Genomic DNA, 23,701 nt, shown 5'->3' with positions numbered 1-23,701 from the left:
TTTTCATTGACTCTAAATATGTTTTGGTTTTTTTTTTCCCGCTTGTCCATTTGGAGGCATTTCAGAAAACTAAAAACACTGTCTTCCTTGCACACGTTTTTTTTCTTAGATTAAATGACTAGAGCATACTTGACCATTTCTGCACTAACATCATTACATTACTTACTTTTTGAATGTGACTTGTCTATTTACCACTATGTATATTCTAATATTTATCTATTTATATTCTAATATTTGCAGGTTAACTATTCCTTCTAAGCAGCCTTTGAGAGTGTCTGTATACCTTCTTTGCGGGGCTGGTCATCACATTACTCCTTCGTTCCAAACAACAGAATTTCACAAAACATATAGACATATGTATAAATGGTTAAACTTCAGTTAATGTCTGAATTATCAGCAGCCAGTAGCATATCAGTGACGTTCTTTAACATTTTCTAGGTGTTTGAATGACTTTTGCTAATTGGTAAATGTAAAGGTGAGGTTTTGCATTTGTGTATTTTAGTATGTTTAAATTAAGCATGCAAACCTAGACTTAATGTTGCATAGTGTAGTAACATACATTAGTGTTAATTTCATCAGAAGTAAATTATCCTATCAGCAGTTGTTGCCTCTAAACTTACTGTCATCATAGAAATTATGCCTCCCCCATTCCAGAATACTACGTGAACTGCTTTTTGGCATTTTTTTTTTTTCTTCCTCTTCCCCAAAGAAATGAATTGTGAGAGCCTAGCCTACCTTCTAATCAAGGCTTTAAATTTTCTACACTTGCGTAACGTTAAAAATATAAGCACTTTAAAAATGTTCAGTCATTCCTCCAAAATAAGCCACATTTTTCTGTTAATCCATGGTTTTCTACTTAGCAATGGATGTCTTAAAGACAGTCACAAATGTGCATTGTAGTAAGTATTGTATCTGTGAATATCCTTAGATGTACAAGACATGTCCTTATCTGCTAGATAAATTATCAGATAAACTCTTAAAAGAATGAGAACATTTTGTGTCATTGCTGTCTATTGTACTTGGTAATAAGTTGTTTTAATTCAGCAATGTGGAGCATAGAAGTATTTGAGATGAAAAGTACAGATTAAGGATATTTTATTTCTTACTAAGAATCACTGAACTTTTATTAAATTTGGCTTGTGCAATCAATCTCCTGTAGAATTAATGTTACATTTTTCATGAGCTGTCTTATGTGATATTCCCTGTCATCTTGGCATAGATGATCGCCACTTTCACGAGACAAACAGCCATTGTTTACTTAACTGTAGCAGTGATTTTCCAAAGTTTATGTACTTGGTGTCTCACTGATGCCTTAATGATCCACTGACTTTACATAGTGGCCTGCCTGTCCTGTGATTGTTTGGTTAGCCATTCCAACTTGAGATTAACCAGGTTAGCATAATGTGTCTCCACTTTAGCTATTGCTTTCCATATATCACACAAGTGTTTTCAATGGAAAAACCTTTACCTAAATGAGCTCAGTAGTACCGTCAGTTGGAAACAGCCTTTGCATTACACAGTTATATTGACTAGAAAGAGGTAATGCCTAATTTTCATAAAGTATAAAAGTGTGGCATCACAACTAATGAAACAATTTAGAGGTAATGTGAATGTTGACTGATGCAAGAACAGTGTGACCAAGAGAGAGAGTAGACTAATGATGGTGAGGAGTAATTTGCATGTCAAGCAAATGCATAGTAATTCTAGTCTAGGAGTTGACACGAAGACCTATTTTCTAGTATACTGATTATTCCTTTACTATAGCTTTGTGTTTTGCTAGCCAAAATGCCCAAGGGTTTCATTGTTTTATTTGAATATGTTTAATGCACCATTTGTTGGGTAATAAGTTTTTGATATAATTGTGTTCTGATAATATTTTCGTTTTCCTTTTACTAGACTTGCCTTCTTATGAGGCAGCAGCATGAAGCTGCTGCTCTGAATGCTGTGCAGAGACTGGAATGGCAACTCAAATTACAAGAACTTGACCCTGCAACATATAAATCTATTAGTATTTTTGAGATTCCAGAATTTTATGTTCCACTAGTTGATGTCAATGACGACTTTGAGTTGACACCTATATGATAATGGGAGCCCTACAGAGTGGAGCATATTGTTAAATAGCAGGACAACAGACACCACTGTGATGGAAAAGTTGCAGGAAAACTACCCAACTCATCATACCGGAGCCCTTACCACACCCTGCACTATTGCAAGCAAAATGAGTTTACAGTCCGTGAGCTCCAAGAGTAAGGTTCATGTTTTAAGCATCAATCTTTGTTTTTACCTAATGGTAAAAAAAAAAAAACACTAAACAGAGTATCGGAAACCTTGCAAATGGGACCTGCTTGCAACTAGCTGAAGGCAGTGGAGAACACAATACCCATGGCCCTGTAGGCAACGAAAGCACTTGGTTTGGAAGCTGAAGTTTGCGGCGCTGGAAGCTGCTGAATAAGGAGAGCCAGGAGAGTGAATGGCTGAATTCAGCCATTAGTAAATGCACACGAGCACCTCGTGGTCAGGCAACTGCAAAGTGTTTGCAGGATTCCTCACCACAATCAAGTGTCGCTCTGTATTGCCACACAAGTTCTAAGAGCAACGAACTAAAAAAAGAAAATTCACTTTGTAGTGAAGATGTTTATAATTGTACAGACTATATGATGTTATCTAAATGTATTCTTTTTTTAAATAACTTATTTTATACATATGATTGTGCATTTGTAAATAGACATGTAATTATTGTTTTTAACTTGTAAAAAAGAGAATAGATATTTTGATTGTTAAAATGTTCAGATTGTCTAATGTTTTAATGGACCAAAGTTTTATATTGGTTGTCTTGTGTTGTTGGCCTAATTTTAAAGCATGTGTTGATTTTTACTTGTTCCATAATTGCAAACGTTTTAGATTTGTGATGTTTATGCTGTGCATGCATTACTGATTTCTACTCTTTCTACAAAGGTGTATTGTTGACTGTAGTGAAGTTTACATAACTATTGTTCCATACATAGTTATTGGTCTGCCATACACACTGAGCATCGTTCAGCTTTTTTCTCAATTTTGTATGTTGACTAACACATTAAATACTGTAAAATGTTGCCTACTCACAGAGAAAAAGTTACTTTTACAGTGTGATGTGAAATCACAGCAAACCCTATTTTTGAATTGCCTTTGAATGATTGTTCTAAAATGATATGGTCTATTTTAATATTTTAAATTACATGTATATACTTGTAATATATTGAATAAATTTTATTGGTCCTGTGTATTGAATAACAATGAAATGTGTTTTTCATTGAATTGTTTTTATTAACATTGCTACTATTGCTTTATAAAAAGCAATGTGAAGATCTGTAAACACTATATTACCTCTGCTAAAATCATTTTAAGCAGGTTAACATCTGTAGAGAGTCTTTGCTTTGCCTTGTCAAACATTCTTGCTAATTCAGTTACCTTGTCCTTGCAGATCGTCCATGGTGTACTGTAGCATTTGTGTTTTGTGTTTGTATTTTTGTTTTCAGCCCCCACCATAGCACTCTTGGCCTTTTTCCCAGATGTTCACTGATAATGATCAATGACACAGTGTATAAGCCCATGTAGTCTTCAGCTAATGTTACAAGGAAGGGATTCAAACCATCCTGTGCTGCATATTATTGTATCTAGCCGACACCTATCTAGCAAATTTGTAATTTGTGAATATTCTTTCATCTCAGGTTTATAGTTTATTCTTGAAATGTTTGCTTTCAGCCGACATGAATATTGAGAGAGAGAACAAAAGTCATGTGAAAACAGATCAAAAGTTTTTCTCAAACCAGTAGGTGGCAATATTTGTAAATCTAAACAAATTGCAAGAGTTTTTTGTATACATGATTCACTGATGTATTTTTTTTTTTATTTGAGCTTTGAAAACTAAAACTAATGTCTGATATTAAGTTTTATTTCTTTTATAATTTACTGAAGGAAATGTACTTAAATCAGTTTCACTCTCCACAACTCTGTCCATTTTCCTAATCCCAGTAATGAATACATCAAGTAATATCTACCAACAACTAAACCTGTCAAAAATTTGAGACATGCTTTCCATCTTCTACAGCTTTCTTAAAAGGACCCTGGGAAATCGGTTTTGGCCTCATTCTCTGCACTGTCCTTTTTACTAGTTGAGTGCTACAACAATTCAGTTTCTCACTTAAACAGTATGAATAAATTAGTTGCCAAGAAGCAGCAGTTAATAATGGTGAAATAGATGTACACTGTCCTGTATTTATAAGATACTGAGAACCTGAAAGGGAATTGATTGGATTAAAGAGGACTGTCTCGTGTGATTTGTGGATCATAATAGATTTTTGTAAGTGTAATTAAATAATATTTTTTTAAATAAAATACACAGTAAGTAAAAAGTGTTTTGCGTCTTATGTTAACTTTTTTTAATTTGCCCTCACAGCACTGTTGCATGAAATTGGGTGAAGTCCATTACAATATATAAGGTGTTATGACCATAGCCCGATGCCAGAAGAAATCCACTGGGACTTCATCTCACATCCAACCTTGCCATAGCAGTGAGCAGGCAAAACCGCAAGTTGTTATAGTACAGTATATTAAAGAGCATCTTTATTATTCATAAAAATGAATGTGAGACAGCATTGAGTTAAATACTGTATATAGTTCAGCAAGGTAGCTATAGAAAAAATATAACATTAAATTAACTATAATATAAACTTCTTGGAAAATACCCAAGGAGATGGTAGCAAAAAATGAACTCTCATCCAAGTAAAATTTAAATGCTCCCACATGCAGAAATATGTCTAGGGTTTATTCTGCATTCATGTGCATAGGAAATGTAGCTCTCCCATTCTGAAATTTCACATGACTCGGTCAGCTTGAGATGGAATATTTATATTGAATTGTATTTATACACAATCTATACACTCACCTAAAGGATTATTAGGAACACCTGTTCAATTTCTCATTAATGCAATTATCTAATCAATCAATCACATGGCAGTTGCTTCAATGCATTTAGGGGTGTGGTCCTGGTCAAGACAATCTCCTGAACTCCAAACTGAATGTCAGAAAGGTGATTTAAGCAATTTTGAGCGTGGCATGGTTGTTGGTGCCAGACGGGCCGGTCTTGAGTATTTCACAATCTGCTCAGTTACTGGGATTTTCACACACAACCATTTCTAGGGTTTACAAAGAATGGTGTGAAAAGGGAAAAACATCCAGTATGCGTCAGTCCTGTGGGCGAAAATGCCTTGTTGATGCTAGAGCTCAGAGGAGAATGGGCCGACTGATTCAAGCTGATAGAAGAGCAACTTTGACTGAAATAACCACTCGTTACAACCGAGGTATGCAGCAAAGCATTTGTGAAGCCACAACACGCACAACCTTGAGGCGGATGGGCTACAAACGCAGAAGACCCCACCGGGTACCACTCATCTCCACAACAAATAGGAAAAAGAGGCTACAATTTGCACAAGCTCACCAAAATTGGACGGTTGAAGACTGGGAAAATGTTGCCTGGTCTGATGTGTCTCGATTTCTGTTGAGACATTCAAATGGTAGAGTCAGAATTTGGCGTAAACAGAATGAGAACATGGATCCATCATGCCTTGTTACCACTGTGCAGGCTGGGTGGTGTAATGGTGTGGGGGATGTTTCCTTGGCACACTTTAGGCCCCTTAGTGCCAATTGGGCATCGTTTAAATGCCACGGGCTACCTGAGCATTCTTTCTGACCATGTCCATCCCTTCGTGATCACCATGTACCCTTCCTCTGATGGCTACTTCCAGCAGGATAATGCACCATGTCACAAAGCTCGAATCATTTCAAATTGGTTTCTTGAACATGACAATGAGTTCACTGTACTAAAATGGCCCCCACAGTCACCAGATCTCAACCCAATAGAGCATCTTTGGGATGTGGTGGAACGGGAGCTTCGTGCCCTGGATGTGCATCCCACAAATCTCCAACTGTAAGATGCTATCCTATCAATATGGGCCAACATTTCTAAAGAATGCTTTCAGCACCTTGTTGAATCAATGCCACGTAGAATTAAGGCGAAAGGGGGTCAAACACCGTATTAGTATGGTGTTCCTAATAATCCTTTAGGTGAGTGTGTATATATATATATATAATTCACTAAGGCAAGACACCCATGGAAAACACGCCGGAAGGGGCGTGGATTCACTAAGCCGCCGACAAGTAAGACACCTATGGCGCACGCAGGGAGGAGCCACGCCCACCAACTCCAAGACCATTGGATACAACGACAACTCGCAGAACCACGCCCACCAATTTGGACGCGACGACACAAAGAATGCCGTCATTTATGTTCATCTGTCGTAGAGGCCTCATGTACCTCCGAGCCACCTTGACTGTTCATAGAGGCATGTTTCTCGCAGAGGTGAGTCGCCATATGCAGCGTGTAAAACGGTTTGTGAGGGGTATCCCATGGGATCCTTAAAACAATCCTTTATAACTGAGGTTAAAACACAATGAAGTAAGCAGTCTTTAAAAACCGAGTTTTTGGTTACAACACACGACCTCGTGCACCATAGCAAACTGTTTTACACGCTACATACAGCAATTCGCATCCGCGACAAACATGCGTCGTCTTTACTCGCGGACAATTATATGCTGCTCTCTCCAGAGTTCCATCTTTTTATTCACTTTCTGTTGTATCCTCAAACCCTCCCTTTTTAGACAACTGTGTCTTTCCAGAAGTGTTCAACCATCAATAAATAATTATGTGGCATTTGTTATGCTGCGGGTTCACTATTGAGTTATATTTTGCTCTCTCCAGAGTTCCATTTGTTGTATTCTCACACCAACCCGTTTTAGACAACCGTGTCTTTCCAGAAGTGTTTAGCATTCAATAAATAATTATGCATGAGCTTGAGCGTGTGTCTACCCGGCGCAGAGAGGCATGGGTAAGCCGTTGAACCCCATTCGGGCTGCAAACTGTGGAATTCCCACTAAGTGTGACTCGTACGCTCCCACTGGTTGCATCCCTACCCTTTGTACACACCCACCTCGCTACTACCGTGGTCAGGTGTCTTGGTGGATTATATATAGAAAAGCAGCCCAAACCGCACAGAGCAATGAAACGTCTACGTGAGTCACAGGTGCATCTGGACTGTGTAAAGACAACAACGACTGAAGTGACAAGTTGGAGGTGGGCACATGAGCGGGCAGTGCATACTGAACGAGAAATCAGCAGACTAGCATGACGGAGGGAGCTGAATGGACATCCTTCTCCTCTCCTCCCATTCCACACTCCGCGACTGAGCACCGTGCACCCCCATCCCTCCGTCTGGCAGGAGAAGGCGTGATGGCGATCCGCCAGTTTTCAGTCACGGACGATTGTGTTGGTTCGTTCCGTGCATTGTTACAATGTTGCTTTTCTTGCTGATTTATTACATTACCGTTTTTTCAAATGTTAATTTTCTCCCTGTGCTTAAAAATCATTAAAAAACCGGCCTGATTATGCGGCGTATGGTATGCCGCGGGTTGGCTAGTATACTTTTAATGCATTGAGTTTGCTCTTTATTTTCACCAAACTTTTTTTTTTTTCCATTTGCTTTTTGTGCAAACCAATTAAACAAATCCTTAAACTGACATAGGCATGTGAATGTACAAGTACACCTTCCTGCCCACAATTAGCCATTTAAGTGTGATCAGGGCATGTCCCAAGAGGGAAATCCCCAGTCTACATCTAAAACTAAGTAAAAGCACTCACTAAGAACAGATTTAACAAAAAAAAGGAACAGTCCTAAAACTTGTAATCTCAATGCTGTGGTTTAGCTCCAGGCCTCTAACAAAGCCTGCCCACATGACGGCATCTTCAATCTCGACTAGCCCTCAACAGCAGCCTCTCATTGCCATGTTTTTACCTCTGACGTTTATTAACCCCAGAGTTGCTTTTAGTTTATATACCATAAAATTTCCATCTCGAACGGTAGAAACAAAATATTTTAACCTAAATTATCAGGTTAACAGTGAGGGGTGACATCTGTTGTTACAGAATCCCAACAGTTAGAATTATTTTGTTTTCACCTTTCTGTCATTTTCAGTTGTGCTAAATCCATGTAAAAGTTGTAGGGCTTATTCAACCTCTACCTATCTCTATCTCTCTAAAAGTTTAAGCAGCAATTGGAGTTAAAAAGCAGTATAGTCAATCATTAAGTACATAGGAGTGCTCGAATACAAGAAGTGGAAAGGTCAAGATGCTAATTTAATGCATCCTGGAGCTTTTACTCAAGTACTTTTATCAAACAGGGTTTGGAGAAACAGAAGATGGGTGGACCATGTGGCCATACAGTAGTGTGGGGTAGATTTTGGAAGGCTTTAGATTAGCAGTCTAGAAGGAGGTTTATGCATCCAGTTAGCATTCCATGATTTAAGACGTGTTGCTCCCCACTCTGTGTATCTGCTCCTTATTCTTCAGACAGATTGCCTTACCACACGGTGTTGGAGATGGTCATGAAAACACTTCCACTAACAAATGTGAAGAATGGGGGCAATGAATCTTGGAATGCCTCAGACAACTTTAACTGTCTCAGAAATAACAGGTGCTTTTTTTTCTTTTTAACTTTAATGGACTTTGTGACATTTCGTTTTAGAACCTTGGAACTGGTGCATCATCATCACCACCACCACCTCTGTAACCTGACCATCAATGGTCCACTTTTAAGTCTTGCTTTATTGACAGTTGCTTCCAGATTACTTGAGGCTACAGTATTTGACTAGTTTTGTTCCCTTGCTCCTGCATATATACTGTCATTTTATCTTTTGTGATGAGCCCTGCAGTGCAGTAGTTTTCCTCTTAATTGGTTCTGCCATTTACATTATTTTTTGATAGGTTGTGTAGTTCAATTGCTCATGCTGCATTTGATGATTTCTGTCTGCCCTTTTGGGCACTCCTGGAGTGTACCGTTGTCTGTTGTCTGTTTGCATAAATAGGATGATGTGACAAGGTAAACTGACACAAGAAGTAGTTTTGGATAGTGGGACAGTAGAATTGCTGGCTCCTCTTCAACAGACCACTGAGTTTATTACTCAGTATTATTTATTTCTTTTGCACATACACCAGATATCAGTAGTTACTAAATTCGAGCTTCTATAAGAATAGGTAGAGTACAGAAGGAAAGCAATCTTTTGCTTTTTTTTTTGGGTAGTAGTGGTAGTACATGGGAACTTGCTAGTGTGTAACATAGAGGTCTGCATTTCCACAGGACCCAATTCAAGGTTTTGTGGCGCAAGACCAAATTTAAGATTAGTGAGCAGAGGTAGGTGGTTAGAAAAGGAGGTAAGCCATAAATAATTTTCTAATCATTCATCTTTCATTGTAAAAGCACATGCAATTGGAAAACAAACAGGCTTCTGATATGATGATTAGCACAAGCAACTAAGAATTTTACACTGCTCTCTATACATGATAATTGGCCAAACCTATAAATACAAAAAATAAATGATAAACCTGTTGCCCCTCTGGGCCCATTTACACAGGGTATTGAATTCCTGTGTAACTTGTGTAGGTTACAAGCAGTGTTGGTTGAGCAATTCAGTTGTCATTGACATCCTAGGATTTAATGCTATGAGTATAGCAGTGTTTGTATTCTTGACAAATCTCTTGAAGAACTGAAGTGTTAGCATTCTTATTTAAGTGGATGGCACTGTTCAGTTTATGAAATCCTTTTTGTTCCTCAACATTTTGCTTTGTTTGTCATTTGGTTTTGGTTACTCCTGCTTCTTTCCTTACAGTTCTGTTATCTGCTAGTTTTTTGAACTCAGTTCTGAAGTGTATTTAGCATCTCCTGAATTGTTTCCCTTTCTCATAGAAATCCTAAAGTTCTGTCTCACAACGTTTTCTCATTTAGATGTCTAAGGTTTTTATTTAAGAAAAATGCAATGTAGTATAACTAGTTCAGATGTATTTTCACATGTACAAAGTATATTGGGGCTCTTTTGTGTACACGTGACCAACACAAACTTCATTGTCTGAAAGCTGCTGCTTCTTCTTTCGGCTGTTCCCATTAGGGGTTGCCACAGCGTATCATATTATTCCATATCTTTCTGTCCTCTGCATCTTGTTCTGTTACAACCTTCACCTGCATGTCCTCTCTCACCACATCCATAAACCTTCTCTTAGGCCTTCCTCTTTTCCTCTTCCCTGTCAGCTCTATTCTTAGCATCCTTCTCCCAGTTTACCCAGCATGTATCCTCTGAACATGTCCAAACCAATGCAATCTCGCTTCTCTGACTTTGTCTCTCAACTGTCCAACTTGAGCTGACCCTCTAATGTCCTCATTTCTAATCCTGTCTCTCCTCGTCACACCCAATGCAAATCTTAGCATCTTTAACTCTGCTACCTTCAGCTCTGTCTCCTGCTTTCTGGTCAGTGCCACCATCTCCAACCCATATAACATAGCTGGTCTCACTACTGTCCTGTAGACCTTCCCATTTCACTCTTGCTGATACCCGTCTGTCACAAATTACTTCTGACACTCTTCTCCACCCTGCCTACAATCTCTTTCACCTCTCTTCCACAATCCCCATTACTCTGTACTGTTGATCTCAAGTACAGCGACGGGCATTAAGCAAACTCCTGTCAATCATGAATAATCCACTGCATCCACTGAACAGTGTCATCTCCAGGCAGAGGAGCAGCTTCAGCGACAGACTCTTCTCACTGTCCTGCTCCACTGACAGACTGAGGAGATCGTTCCTCCCCCACACTATGTGACTCTTCAATTCCACCCGGGGGAGTAAATGCTAACATTAATTTTATTTTAATTTTTTTCATTTTTATTACTATTTAATTTAATATTGTTTCTTTGTATCAGTATACTGCTGCTGGATTATGTGAATTTCCCCTTGGGATTAATAAAGTATCTATCTATCTATCTATCTATCTATCTATCTATCTATCTATCTATCTATCTATCTATCTATCTATCTAGCTATCTATCTACAGTGGAACCTCGGGTCATGAACGTCTCAGAACACGTACAAATCGGGTTACGACCCAAAAGTTTGCCAAACTTTTGCATTTGTTCACGACCACACACTCAGGTGAGGAACAAGCCAGTTTCTCTTCCAGTTCGTATGCACCAATGATTTCCGCACATGTTCACTTTCTCCCTGTGCATTCGCTGTGAACTCTTTGTGCTCTATTTCGTTTCCCTTCCGGTTTGTATGTGCCGGTGATTTACGCACATGTTCAGTCTCTCCCTGTACAGTACATTGTTCTCGGTCAGACCTGCATTGCGCAGAGAGACTTCACCTCAAAACTGTAATCTCCTCTCCACCCAGATCCTCCTCACTTCCTTCATGCCAGAACTTGACTCATGCAAGGTTAGTTTTCTTGGTTGTTTATGGTTAGTTTTTGTATAAATTATGGATTTTTCAAATGTTAATTTTTTCCCTGTGCTTAAAACTCATTAAAAAAAATTGTTTACAGTGAGCGGTTCGTAAGGCTATAGCATGAACTCTTGCAATGTTAGTTGTCTCTGTTCGAGGTTTTCTCAGTGTTATTCAATGTTTTTACATTTAGTTTACTATTACACTGTGCATTCTATGGTATGATTTACTGTTTTTGTGCTTAAAAATCTTTAAAAAAAAAAAAATATTTACATGCGGCAGCACGGTGGTGCAGTGGTAGCGCTGCTGCCTCGCAGTTAGGAGACCCAGGTTTGCTTCCCGGGTCCTCCCTGCGTGGAGTTTGCATGTTCTCCCCGTGTCTGAGTGGGTTTCCTCCGGGCGCTCCGGTTTCCTCCCACAGTCCAAAGACATGCAGGTTAGGTGGATTGGCGATTCTAAATTGGCCCTAGTGTGTGCTTGGTGTGTGGGTGTGTGTGTGTCCTGTGGTGGGTTGGCACCCTGCCCGGGATTGGTTCCTGCCTTGTGCCCTGTGTTGGCTGGGATTGGCTCCAGCAGACCCTCGTGACCCTGTGTTCGGATTCAGCGGGTTGGAAAATGTATGGATATTTACATACAGTTCGTACAGTCCGGGACGGATTCATCGTATTTACATGCAATCCTATGGGGGAAATTACTTCAGGTTGCGACCAAAGTTTTGGAACGAATTGCGGTCGTGACCCGCGGTTCCACTGTATTTGAATCCACCTTCGCCAACTCTACTACAGTACGCAAAATTTACAGATTGTAACAGGCAAAATAAACTTAGCTTCTGCCACAATCCTCTTGCCCTGCAGGTTCTGCCATTAATAGATTTCAGTTAGGTAAACATATATAAAAACACCAGAATGACATTACAATGTTTTCTACACTCTTGAGAGTATTAAAATACATGTGGAGAAAAGAGAAGATGGTATAAAGTAGACGGGGCAAAGCTACATGTGAAGAGCACAATGCTGGAAGGTGGTGCACTCACGGGAATGACAGGCCAGACAAGGTTTGAAAATGCAGCATTAAGGAATTGATTTTCTTTGCTTGATGCTGACACCCATCTGCCATTGCACTGTGGTTGTGTCCAGAAAGAGAGACGCAATTTGAACTTTTCTGTATACCAGGCACTGTTGAGGACAAAACAATTATATGATTTGAGTGTGATTTTGCCTTTAAAATCGTTATGTCTTTATATGATTCAGTATAGCTTTGCCGATACATCAGACAGTAAGCACGCTTTTATACATAGCATCATTTTTTTTTTTACAAGCCATGACAGAAACAGAATTGGAGAGACAAAAAGAGGAAAGTATATACGGGGACCATTGATTATTGGTGGTGGAAAATTCTAAAACCAAGCAAGACATGACACTTTTATTGATGGTTTTATTTGAACTTTGTGAATGATGATGGAAATTGTAGTCCATACTTTGACATATGTACACAAGGTTGCCGATAAGGTTGACAGAGGGGTATTATATATTAAATGCTATTCTTACTAGATCACGAAATTGTCACAACTTGCTAAATGTATCTTCTTTGAGGTTTGCCAAACTTTGCTCCTTTCACTTTGCCTCTGCAGATGGCCTTCATTTGCATAAACTGACATGCCCCAGTTCTCTGTGTGAGCGTTGTCAGCACTGTGTTAGAATGCCCTACTTGCTAGAGAATTATTAAGAACAAATACAAATTTGTCAGCTAATTGTCTTTTTTTCTGTAACGTCATCAAACATTAAATAAATCCATAAAGGCATTTTTGAGATTTTGCATTTTTCTGTTGTTAGTTTTTTTTTACACCTAAATATTAATATATTGAAGTGCCTTTCTTAGTGGGTACCTACTGCATTAGATGTACCATCCTGCCAAATGTCATATTTTTAACTTGTAGGTGTCACAAAGGAAGGACAGACATCCTGGCCGTGATAAATGTAGAACTCATACCTGACCAGGAGGCCATAATGGAAGGAGCTCATTTCCTCCATACAACAGGTGGCAGTGTTCCTTGGGGTGGTTCACTTTAGGACACCCGCAGGGTGGCATGGGGGAGAGAGAGTCCAGAGATGCAGCTATGTTGGGTTTTTTGGGAACATTCAGAGGGCACTGCCAGGATTGCCCTGGTTCATATATGACCTAAAAATGCTTCAGTGGATTGAGACAGGGAGCTGGAAGCAGTAAAGGGCCAACTTTAAAAGAAAGCCTGCTGACATGCTTATATGAGTCAGTGTTGGGAGGCAGCAGGCATCTTTAACTGGAGGATGGAAGGAGGAAAACTTGATGTGATTTATTGTTATTGTGGCTGAACTTGAAAAGGGTCATTATTGTAGCGATGTTTTGTATGAATAAGTATCTTTTATTTTATCTCAGAAACATGTTGAGCATTACTGTGTCTGAAGTTTGGGCACAAGGGCACCCTCTGGTGGTTACAAACTAAACAGGAAATAGTGTGCTTGTTAATGAATGAATGAGTGAGTCAGCTTTGCATTTTATTTACATTTAGGTTTGATCACAGTCTCATATTTGAGTGGTTACCTACCGGGTAACGCTTGTGGTTGGTCGGCCAGTTGGCAGACATCTGCCACACCCTCTCAGTTGCGAAAAACAGATCACAGACGTGATATATAATACCTGCCAAATAATGCAAACAATACACAATACGTGTTTCTCCCAAATTGGGGCTCATCAGGTGTATGCACTTCTGCTTCCCCTTGTGGGGATCGAACCTTGGATGTCAGCACCTGAGGCAAAGCGTATATATATATATATATATATAAAAATATATATATATATATATATATATATATATATAAAAAATATATATAATAAAAAAAATATATATAAATATAAAAATATATATATAGTCAAAAGTCAAAGTCAAGTCAAAGTCAACTTTATTGTCATCTCTGCTATACACTGTACAGGTACATAGAGAGACGAGACGACGTGGCTCCAGGTTTCCAGTATAGACAAACATAGAACAGCATAACAGAGGATATAGAATAAATAGGCATATGAAATAGACAATAAATAAGTGACACATTTTAAACTAGAGAATGTGCAATATGCATTTAAATAAAGTTTAAGAGTTTTAAATAAAGTTAGAACTAGAAAAGACGAAGAGGTAGGAAGAGGAAGTGTGATGGCTGGGAGTGAGTTCATGAGTCTTATGGCTTGTGGGAAGAAGCTATCACGCATCCTGGAAGACCGAGACCTGATGCTGCGGAAGCGTCTGCCAGAAGGAAGGAGCGTGAAAAGTCCGTGTGAAGGATGAAAGGGGTCGAGCACGATGCAGGAGGCCCTTTTGATGCAGCGTCTGTGGAAGATGTCCTGCAGTGGCGGAAGAGACGTTCCAATGATGTTTCCAGCTGCTTTGATGATCCTTTCAATCCGCCTGATATCAGCAACAGTACTGTTTCCGAACCAGGTGGAGATGCAGCTGGTTAGGACGCTCTCTATAGTGCCCCTGTAGAACATGGTGAGGGTGGGAGGGGCAGGTTGGCTCGCTTCAGTCGTCTCAGAAAGTGTAGACGCTGCTGGGCCTTTTTGGTGATGGAGGTGGTGTTGGTGGTCCAGGTGAGATCATCTGAGATGTGAACTCCCAGGAACTTGGTGTTTTTTACAGTCTCAACCGTGGAACCGTGAATGCTAAGTGGTGTGTGGGTGGAGCGAGCTTTCCTGAAGTCGATGACCATTTCTTTAGTTTTGTCCACATTCAGCGACAGGTTGTTGTCACTGCACCAGGCAGCCAGCTGCTTCACCTCATCTCTGTATGCAGATTCATCGTTGTTTTGATGAGCCCCACCACGGTCGTGTTGTCGGCGAATTTGATGATGTGGTTTGAGCTGTGCAGGGCAGTGCAGTCGTGAGTCAGGAGTGTAAACAAAAGTGGACTGAGAACGCAGCCCTGAGGAGCTCCGTACTCAGCCTGATGGTGCTGGAGACAGTGTCACCGATTCGGACGGACTGAGGTCTCTCTGACAGGAAATCAAGTATCCAATTGCAGAGTGAGGTGCTTAGTCCCAACTTGCTCAGTTTCACACACAGTCTATGGGGGATGATGTTGTTGAACGCTGAACTAAAGTCTATGAACAGCAATCTAACATAAGAGTCTTTATTGTCCAGGTGAGAGAGGGAAAGGTGAAGTGCAGTGGATATGGCGTCCTCAGTTGACCTGTTTGTGCGATAGGCGAACTGCATAGGGTCCAGTGAGTGGGGGAGGTTGCTCTTCACTCGTGCCATGACAAGCCTCTCAAGGCACTTCATGATGATGGGGGTCAGTGCGATGGGCCGGTAGTCATTCAGGCAGGAAACTGAAGATTTCTTTGGCACTGGGATGATGGTAGTGGACTTGAAGCACGTCGGGACGATCATCTGACTCAGTGAAGTGTTAAAGATGTCTGTGAACACCTCGGCGAGCTGATCAGCGCAGTCTCTCAGCACTCGACCTGGAATGTTGTCCGGACCGCAGCTTTACGTGGGTTGATCTTGGAGAAAGTTCTCCTCACGTCAGCTGCAGGCAGAGAGATGGTCTGGTCGGTGATGAGAGGTGTCGCTTGCCGGTGGCATGTTGTTCAGTCGCGCCAAACCGCGTAGAACTTGTTCAGTTCCTCAGGGAGTGTGGCATCTCCCTCACAGCTGCTTGATGCTGGCTTGTACTGGGTGACAGCCTGGATGCCCTGCCATAGACTGCGGGAGTCTTTTGCGTCTTTGAAGTGGTGCTGGATCTTTTTGCCATACGCTCGCTTTGCTTGGTGGATAGAGCGAGAGAGGTTTGCCCTAGCTGTTCTAAGGGCAGCTGTACTCCCGGACCGGAACGCAGCATCTCTCTCTCTCAGCAGCGCGCGCACCTGTGCTGTGAACCAGGGTTTCTCATTGGCTCTAGTAGTGATGTTCTTCAGGACGGTAACATCCTCTGTGCACTTGGTAATGTAACAGGTCACAGATTCTGCAAACTCGTCCAGGTTAACACAGCCGTCATACGCCGCCTCTCTAAAACATTCCAGTCCGCACATTCAAAACAGTCCTGGAGTGCGGAGACCGCCCACTGGGCCAGACTCGGATGGTTTTCCTGGCAGGTCTCGCGCGTTTCAGCAGCGCCGAGTATGCGGGTCGCAGCATCACTGTAGCGTGGTCGGAAGAGCCGATGTGTGGGCGCAGTGCTGCTTTGTACACGTTACACGTTGGTGTAAACTTTGTCCAGGTAGTTCTCCCCCCTCGTAGCAAAGTCCACATGTTGATGGAATTTGGGGAGAACTGCCTTCAGGTTTGCGTGGTTGAAGTCGCCGGCAATGATGAAAAAGCCGTCCGGGTGTGCGGTCTGGAGCTTGTTGATTTCCTCAGACAGTTCGCTAATGCTAGGTTAGCATTAGCGCTAGGCGGCAGGTAAACAGCTACGAGTAGCACCACGGAGAATTCTCTCGGCAGGTAGAACGGGCGCTCTTACGGCTAGAAACTCTATCTGTGGCGAGCAGTGGCGACTCACTTCAGCAGAGTTCGTGCACCAGAGACTGTTGATGTAGATGCACAAACCACCTCCGCGGCTCTTACCGGACAAAGAGGCTTCTCTGTCGGCCCGATAGCATGCGAGCCCGTTGAGCTGGATAGCCGAGTCCGCGATGTCCGCGTTCAGCCACGTTTCCGTGAAGATAAAACACAACAGTTCTTTATCTCACGCTGGGTTGATTGCTGGAGCCACAGAAAGTCCATTTTGTTGTCTAGTGAGCGGACGTTGGAGAGCAGGACAGATGGAAGTGCCGGTCGGGCCGGGTTAGCTTTTAGCCTCGTGCTAAAGCCTGCACGCTTGCCCCGCTTCTGTTTCCGGGAACAGCGCTTACGCTTCGGCCAGCTGCGCTTTGTTGTCTCGCCCAGGCTCTGTAACATCTCCAACGGCAGATTCAGCGGAGGAATTGTGGATTTCCTTCCGATTTCAAGCAGGATATTTCTGTCGTAAGTGATACGCATCTTACTTGTTTACAAACAAAATGAAAAGTACACAAAACGGACGAGAATCAGTATAAAAACACTGAATTCCCGGAGCGCTCTTAGCCGCTGCCTGCTCGTGGCGCCGCCATATATATTTATATATACAGTGATCCCTCGCTATATCACGCTTCAACTTTCGCGGCTTCACTCTATCGCGATTTTTTTCTCATATACGCTTATGTCACTATGCATGCGCTCTCTGAGAACTTTTATCTAAGCCCCACGATGGCTCCTAAACGTGCTGCTTTTTCTAAGCCTTCTGACAATAAAACTAAGTGCCGAAGGAAGATGCTTACTATCCAGGAGAAGGTGAAACTCTTCTCATGCATATGAAAAGACAGCGCCAGCAACTGCCTATCAAGATGTTCTTCAGGCGCGCACCCAGACACCCACTGCCTACTCCTAGTACTCCTTCAGCGGAAGAAGACACCACACGCGCTGAAGATACTGCACCACCTGAAGACTCTCCTACTGAGGTCGTGCCTTCATAGGTTAGTGGTTGTGTGTAAGAACTGTGTGTGTGTGAAATTAAATGTACAGTACAATAATCTACTATATAAAAGCGTTTGGGATTGTCCTTTCATCCAGTGACTGCAAAGCGTAGCGGTATTCCACTTATCATAGATTTACAACTTGCGGCTTGCGGTACGAAGCAACGCGATGTGAGCAGAGTTCTGGTGCTCCCATCGTTCCCTTGCTTTTGTGCGCGATGCAGTGGAAAAACAGACAAAATTATGTCTCTAGAAATAGTCAATGTTAATGGAGTACAAATGCCTCACCGCATAGTAAATATCAGGGGAGATGGTGCTTGCTTATTCTCATCTATAGCTTATTTAGTGCATGAAACTCCGTCTTTATCGGTACAGATTCGGGCTGACATTGTATGACTTTGGACAGGCACTCGAGGGGATAAAAAAACGTAGGTTTTCGGGAGATTTTATGAATGGGCATTTTGATGTTCTCATTCCCTACACTTACATGCCTGATTTACACATGGAGCGCATACAAATTGAGGATAAAAGTCGGTTGCCTTGAAAGGCGAGTGAGCCTAATAATAATATGATATTTGTAACGTCTAATATGTCTTATTTTCTCTTATTTTGTCTAATATATTGGATAATACGAGTGTAATGGTGACTAAAGGGTGTTATTTCATGTCTAGATGGCTCTAATAATGTTAAAAAAACGTATTTAGAAGGTCGTAAACAGGTTTTCTATACTCTTAACTGCGAAAATATTCGATTTATAAATTAAGAATCCTACTTCACGAAAATTAATTTATCACGGTAGAGTCTGGAACGGATTAACTGTGATAAACGAGGGTTCACTGTATATTTATATTTATATATATTTATAGATAGATAGATACTTTATTAATCCCAAGGGGAAATTCACAAATTATATTAATTTATATATATTTATATTTATATATATATATATACTGCTCAAAAATAGCACTTAAACCACACATCAGATCTCGATGAACAGAACATACAAGTGGAAAATTCTTTGGAATTCATTGAGAACAAAATGATATAACAACATTCAATAGAAACCAAAATCACCAACCCATTGATTCAACATCACACCGAAAATCAAAGTCAAACATTGAAACGACAGACTAATCCAACTTGTGTGACTTTAATCACGGCAACTCAGAATGGCCTTCATTTCTCGTATGCACTCCCGACAATGTCTGATCATTACATCAGTGAGTTTCTGGACAGTCGGTGCTGCTACTTGGTGGTATCAGATGCATCAATACTTAACGTCCCAGAGGTTCTCCATTGGATTCAGGTCTGGGGAACATGTGGACCAGTCAATGGCATCAATGCCTTCATCATCCAGGAACTCCCTGCACACTCTGGCCACATGAGGCTCGGCATTGTCCTGCACCAGGAGGAGCCCAGCGCCTAACTGCACCAGTGTAAGGTCTGACAGTGGCTCTGAGGATTTCATCCCAGTACCTAATAGCAGTCAGGGTACTGGTTGCCTAGAACGTGGAGGTCTATGCGACTCTCCAAGGTTATGCCTTCCCAGGCCATCACTGGCCCACTGCCAAACCGGTCATGCTGGATGACATTGTGGACTGCATAACATTTACCACGGTGTCTGTGGACTATTTTAGCTCAGTAACATGTGCTCAGTGTGAACCTGCTTTCATCTGTAAAGAGAATCGGGTGCCAATGGCAGAGCTGCCAATTGTTTATTATGCAGACACGGTAATAACCAACATGATTCTAATTTTAAAGCAAAGAAATTTATGCAGCCAAAGCACCCTTCCAGTAATCACCAGTTCAAAGATCAGTCACAGTACACAATACAATCAAGTTTCCTCCTCCTTCTGTCCAGCAAGTGTGTTGCCTGCTGCCTCCCAACTCTGACTCAACTTAAGTGAGGCAGCGGGTTAGTCCCGGGAACTGTTTTTGGTCCCCTGTCAAAGACCTCTGAAGCACTTCCGGGTTGTATGAAAACCAGGGCAGTCCTCTCCCAGCAGCGCCCTCTGGTGGTCTCCAAAGACCCCAACAGGGCTGTCCAGCTCCCATGGCAATATATATATAAAGTTTCTGCCATGAAACAGATGTACATACGGCATGTAGTTTTAAACTTACCATTCAAAAAAAAGTATGTAATGTCATTGCAGCTATGTTAAGCTGTGTGCACTGACTAGGAGCAGATGCGTCACTTCATCAATATTAAAGCAGTGCGTAAATTTCATGTACTCATTGGATTTGAATTGCTGGATACAAACATACTGTACATAAGGCCGTAGCGTATACCAAAATTGTTTTGATGGCTGTGATTCTCTTTCTTCCAAAGTCTTCATCAGTTGGAAAGCTGTGAAAAATCAGGTAAGGTTGTTGATGTTTTGAATTTGAACCTAGAGGAGCGCTACAGAATCTGCCATTGTTTTGGGTACCCCAAAAATAGTGTACTCATTAACAACGCCTCCCAGAAGAAAAACTATTACGAAAGAGCGAAAAGGGCTGTGACATCATACATAACATCACTGCCAAAACGTGAGCAGCCACAAGACTCCTGCTAACGATTATGCCACAGTGAACACGGAAGAAGCCTCAAAATGGTACGCAGTCAGGTGATTAAAGAAAATAACAGTTGTCATGAATTAATAGACTTTCCACCACAAAAAAGAGTTGGGGAATGACCCCGTATATTGTCCAGTGGACAAAGCAAAGAAAATAGATGCAAAACAATCAAAATACTTCAAAAAAACAATTTAGAAATGGTAACAGAAAAATGGCATTTTTATACAAAAAAAAAGATGGCTGAAGGAAATAATGTAGCAGGAGATGATGTCGTAATGGATAGACGGAAGTGATGTTGTTATTGCTGTGATGGGAGGGACGTTTTCATCTGGGATTGAGTGTGGAAGTGACGTTGGGCGGACATCTTGGGAATCCAAAAGGTGATTTGGTGAGTATATTGGATTATTTGTCTTATTTTTGTCTGATGAAAAAGAGAGAGAGGCGTTAGTACCATAAATCAACCCTTCATCTCGCGATGTTTCACTCACCTCAGGGCTTCTTGACTGTCTCCTAAGCACACGTGTGTGACACAGTAAAAAAAAAACGTTAATCCAGTAACTAAGTAATCCTTGGAGGCAAATGAATTACAACAGCTTCACATGTTGACATCAGGCGACCATTTCCATACCAGCTTATTTCATAACATGCACAGCACCACCTGTAATAGACACACCCAGGTTTGAACTACAGTACATCTTGCATACAATATTCGGTTTATGGAGTTGCCGGCACATGATTGGTTTTTGGGAAGAGTGGGCTATTTCTGGTAATAAGCAGATTAACTCTATAAGGCGTCACTGAGCACATACATGATGTGAAAGAAGAACACCCTTCAGGTGTCTCTTGATATCTAAAACAAATTCAAATTATCTGGAAAGTACTTTTTGTGTCTTGACCCATCTTGATGATACCCTTGTTAACCAGGCCCAGATTAAGTCGAAGCATTTATTACAGCCCTTGGCACCGAAAATCAGTCTAAGGATGCCAAACGTAGACATAAAGGCTGCCTCTAATATTGAATAAACACAAGGTACCACATGGAGCTGCATCTCAAGCCTCAGGTACTCCCTTTCTTCTTTTCTCTTTCTCAGTTTTGGTCTCCTTTTCAGTCCACCATTATTATGATTCTCATTTTTAGGCTTATGATTTAAGATCTTAATTATTCTGGTTTATTTTAATTGTATACTGTAAGTGTAGTTGCTTTTACATTGTATCATTATGTTTTTGACATCATTGCAATGGGGTTTTGTTTATCTGATTTGATGAAATTACAACACAATTTCTACTAGCATGACTGACTACTGCAATGCAGTGTTCATTGGTTGCTGAAATTGTCCTTTATACGGCTTTCAGTTAATTCACAAAAATTATTACAAGAACAAGAAAATATGAATACATATCTCCAGTTCTTAAATTCTTACACCTGCTCACAGTTAAGTTTACGGCAGATTTCAAAATTCTCCTTTTAAAGCCTTAAATGGCCAAGGTCTGGCTTATGTGTCTGAACTTATCATTTCTTACAAACCAGAATGCACATTAAGATCTCAAGATGCCGGTCTGCTTATGAGTCCAAGGATTAATACAATAAAAGTGGGAGGTCAAGCTTTTAGTTACAGGGCCTCAAAGCTGTGGAATGGTCTGCCTGCTACTATAAGAGATGCCCCTTCACTCTCAGCTTTAAATCCTGACTGAAGACTCACTAATTCAGTTTAGCATACCCTGAGTAGAGCTGCTGATTAACTATACAGACTGCATCTCTGTTGTTAGTCATTAATGCTAAAATATAAGTAAGATATTTATGAACTGTTACTAACCCTCACCTACTCTGTTTCTCCTCTCAGTACTCACATGTGGCACTTTTCTGTACTGTAGAGTTGTTTGCCTCTCAGGTAAAAGAGCACTGGAATCTTCAGGTAGCAGGGTCCCATCATCAGATTGGCCAGTCCAGCACTGACTCCACTACAGAACAGCCAATAGTGGGGAGTCACCAGGATTCTGACTGTGTCTGGCTTGTCTGACTCCTTTTCTACAATCTGGCAGTAGTTCTACAATCTCTCTCTATATAAAATCCAACATCTGTCTGTATTTCTGTCCACTTTTCATGAGAGAACTACTTAATGGATTTTGATCTGATATTTTCTATAATTTGTTTTAACATTACAGTTGAATTTGCAACCTCTCTCATTGTGCTAAGTATCATAGTTCGCTTGTGGTACTGATTTATTTGCACAAATCCAGGAGATTTGTAGGGGCAGGGCCCTCCTCACTCACACGCCAGCCTTGGCGTGTATCTTACATATCCACTTAGCTACCGAATGAGAGACCTACGTAACAGATTTAGATCCAGCTTTTTTCTAGAATTTACTTGAACATTCCGGTTGATTTTACGACTTCTGTCATCAAGCTAAAAATCATAGTTCTCTTACAGAAGCGATGTATTCACACCAATCCGAGACAGAGACTGAGGGCCAAAGGGAGGGGGAAGCTTGACGTCAGGAGTCAGGAGCCGGGCAGTTCCCTTCTTGCTGTCCTGTTTCACTTCTACATGGGAGAAACCGCGGGGGACGGCTAGTTAGCTGATGAACAAATATTGTTGTTTTTCATTTATGTTAATTAGTTTCTACTTTGGTTTTGATGTATTTGAGAAAATATGTACCCACATATGTGACGATTCTGTTTTTAGTGTGTTGTGTAATCTTGCATTTTGCCTAGTAGTTTTTACTATTGTATGGTATTTATGAGGTGGCAATGATAGATTGGCCATCTAGCTCTGTGAAGAGGATTACTTGTGTTCTGTTTTGTGTATTGTATTTGTAATAAGTAGAGACTTGAGGCGTGAAAAGGTTTGGGGCAGCCACCCATTTAATTCGGTTTCCTGGCTGCAAACGCACTTGAGACATCATAGTCAAGTTTACACAACAGAGTCCAAAACAGAACTGCCTGCCAGAGCAAAGGCAGTGGGCTTTATAGTACAGAGGGCGAAAGTGATGTCGTCCTCTGGGCCGGAGATGGAAGTGACATCATCCTTGGGGCCGGAACAGGAAGTGACCTTATCCTTGGGGGCCGGAACCGGAAGTGATGTGTCCTTCCTGGAAATGGCGGCTCCTGGTGGGATTTCCCGGGTAAGACCTGCAGAGAACTCAGAAAGAGCGTCAGCATACCCGCCCCCTGGGCAGATGTATAAACAGTATTTCTAAGCCCTTCAGCTGCCCCATGCACACGCAGTGTGACAAGACTCCCCTCAGCCCAGACCCGCCGGGTCGGGCACCTGC

General features: G+C 41.2%; 1 protein-coding gene across 2 annotated transcripts in view; it reads left to right on the top strand.

The window, feature by feature from the left end:
* The window catches only part of ankrd12 (ankyrin repeat domain 12), a 215,646-nt gene extending 213,341 nt beyond the window's left edge, over positions 1-2,305 (top strand). For both annotated transcript variants that reach the window (XM_039754778.1, XM_039754777.1), the window contains one exon: positions 1,897-2,305. In XM_039754778.1, coding sequence (XP_039610712.1) covers positions 1,897-2,082 — 186 coding nt within the window. In that variant the 3' untranslated portion in view covers positions 2,083-2,305. The remainder of the gene's footprint in view (positions 1-1,896) is intronic.
* The last annotated feature ends 21,396 nt before the right edge of the window (positions 2,306-23,701 follow it).

Source organism: Polypterus senegalus, chromosome 5 (genome assembly GCF_016835505.1).
Source record: "Polypterus senegalus isolate Bchr_013 chromosome 5, ASM1683550v1, whole genome shotgun sequence".
NCBI lineage: Eukaryota > Metazoa > Chordata > Cladistia > Polypteriformes > Polypteridae > Polypterus > Polypterus senegalus.
Note: the sequence above shows the minus strand (reverse complement) of the source record. Positions and strands in the feature narration are given on the sequence as shown.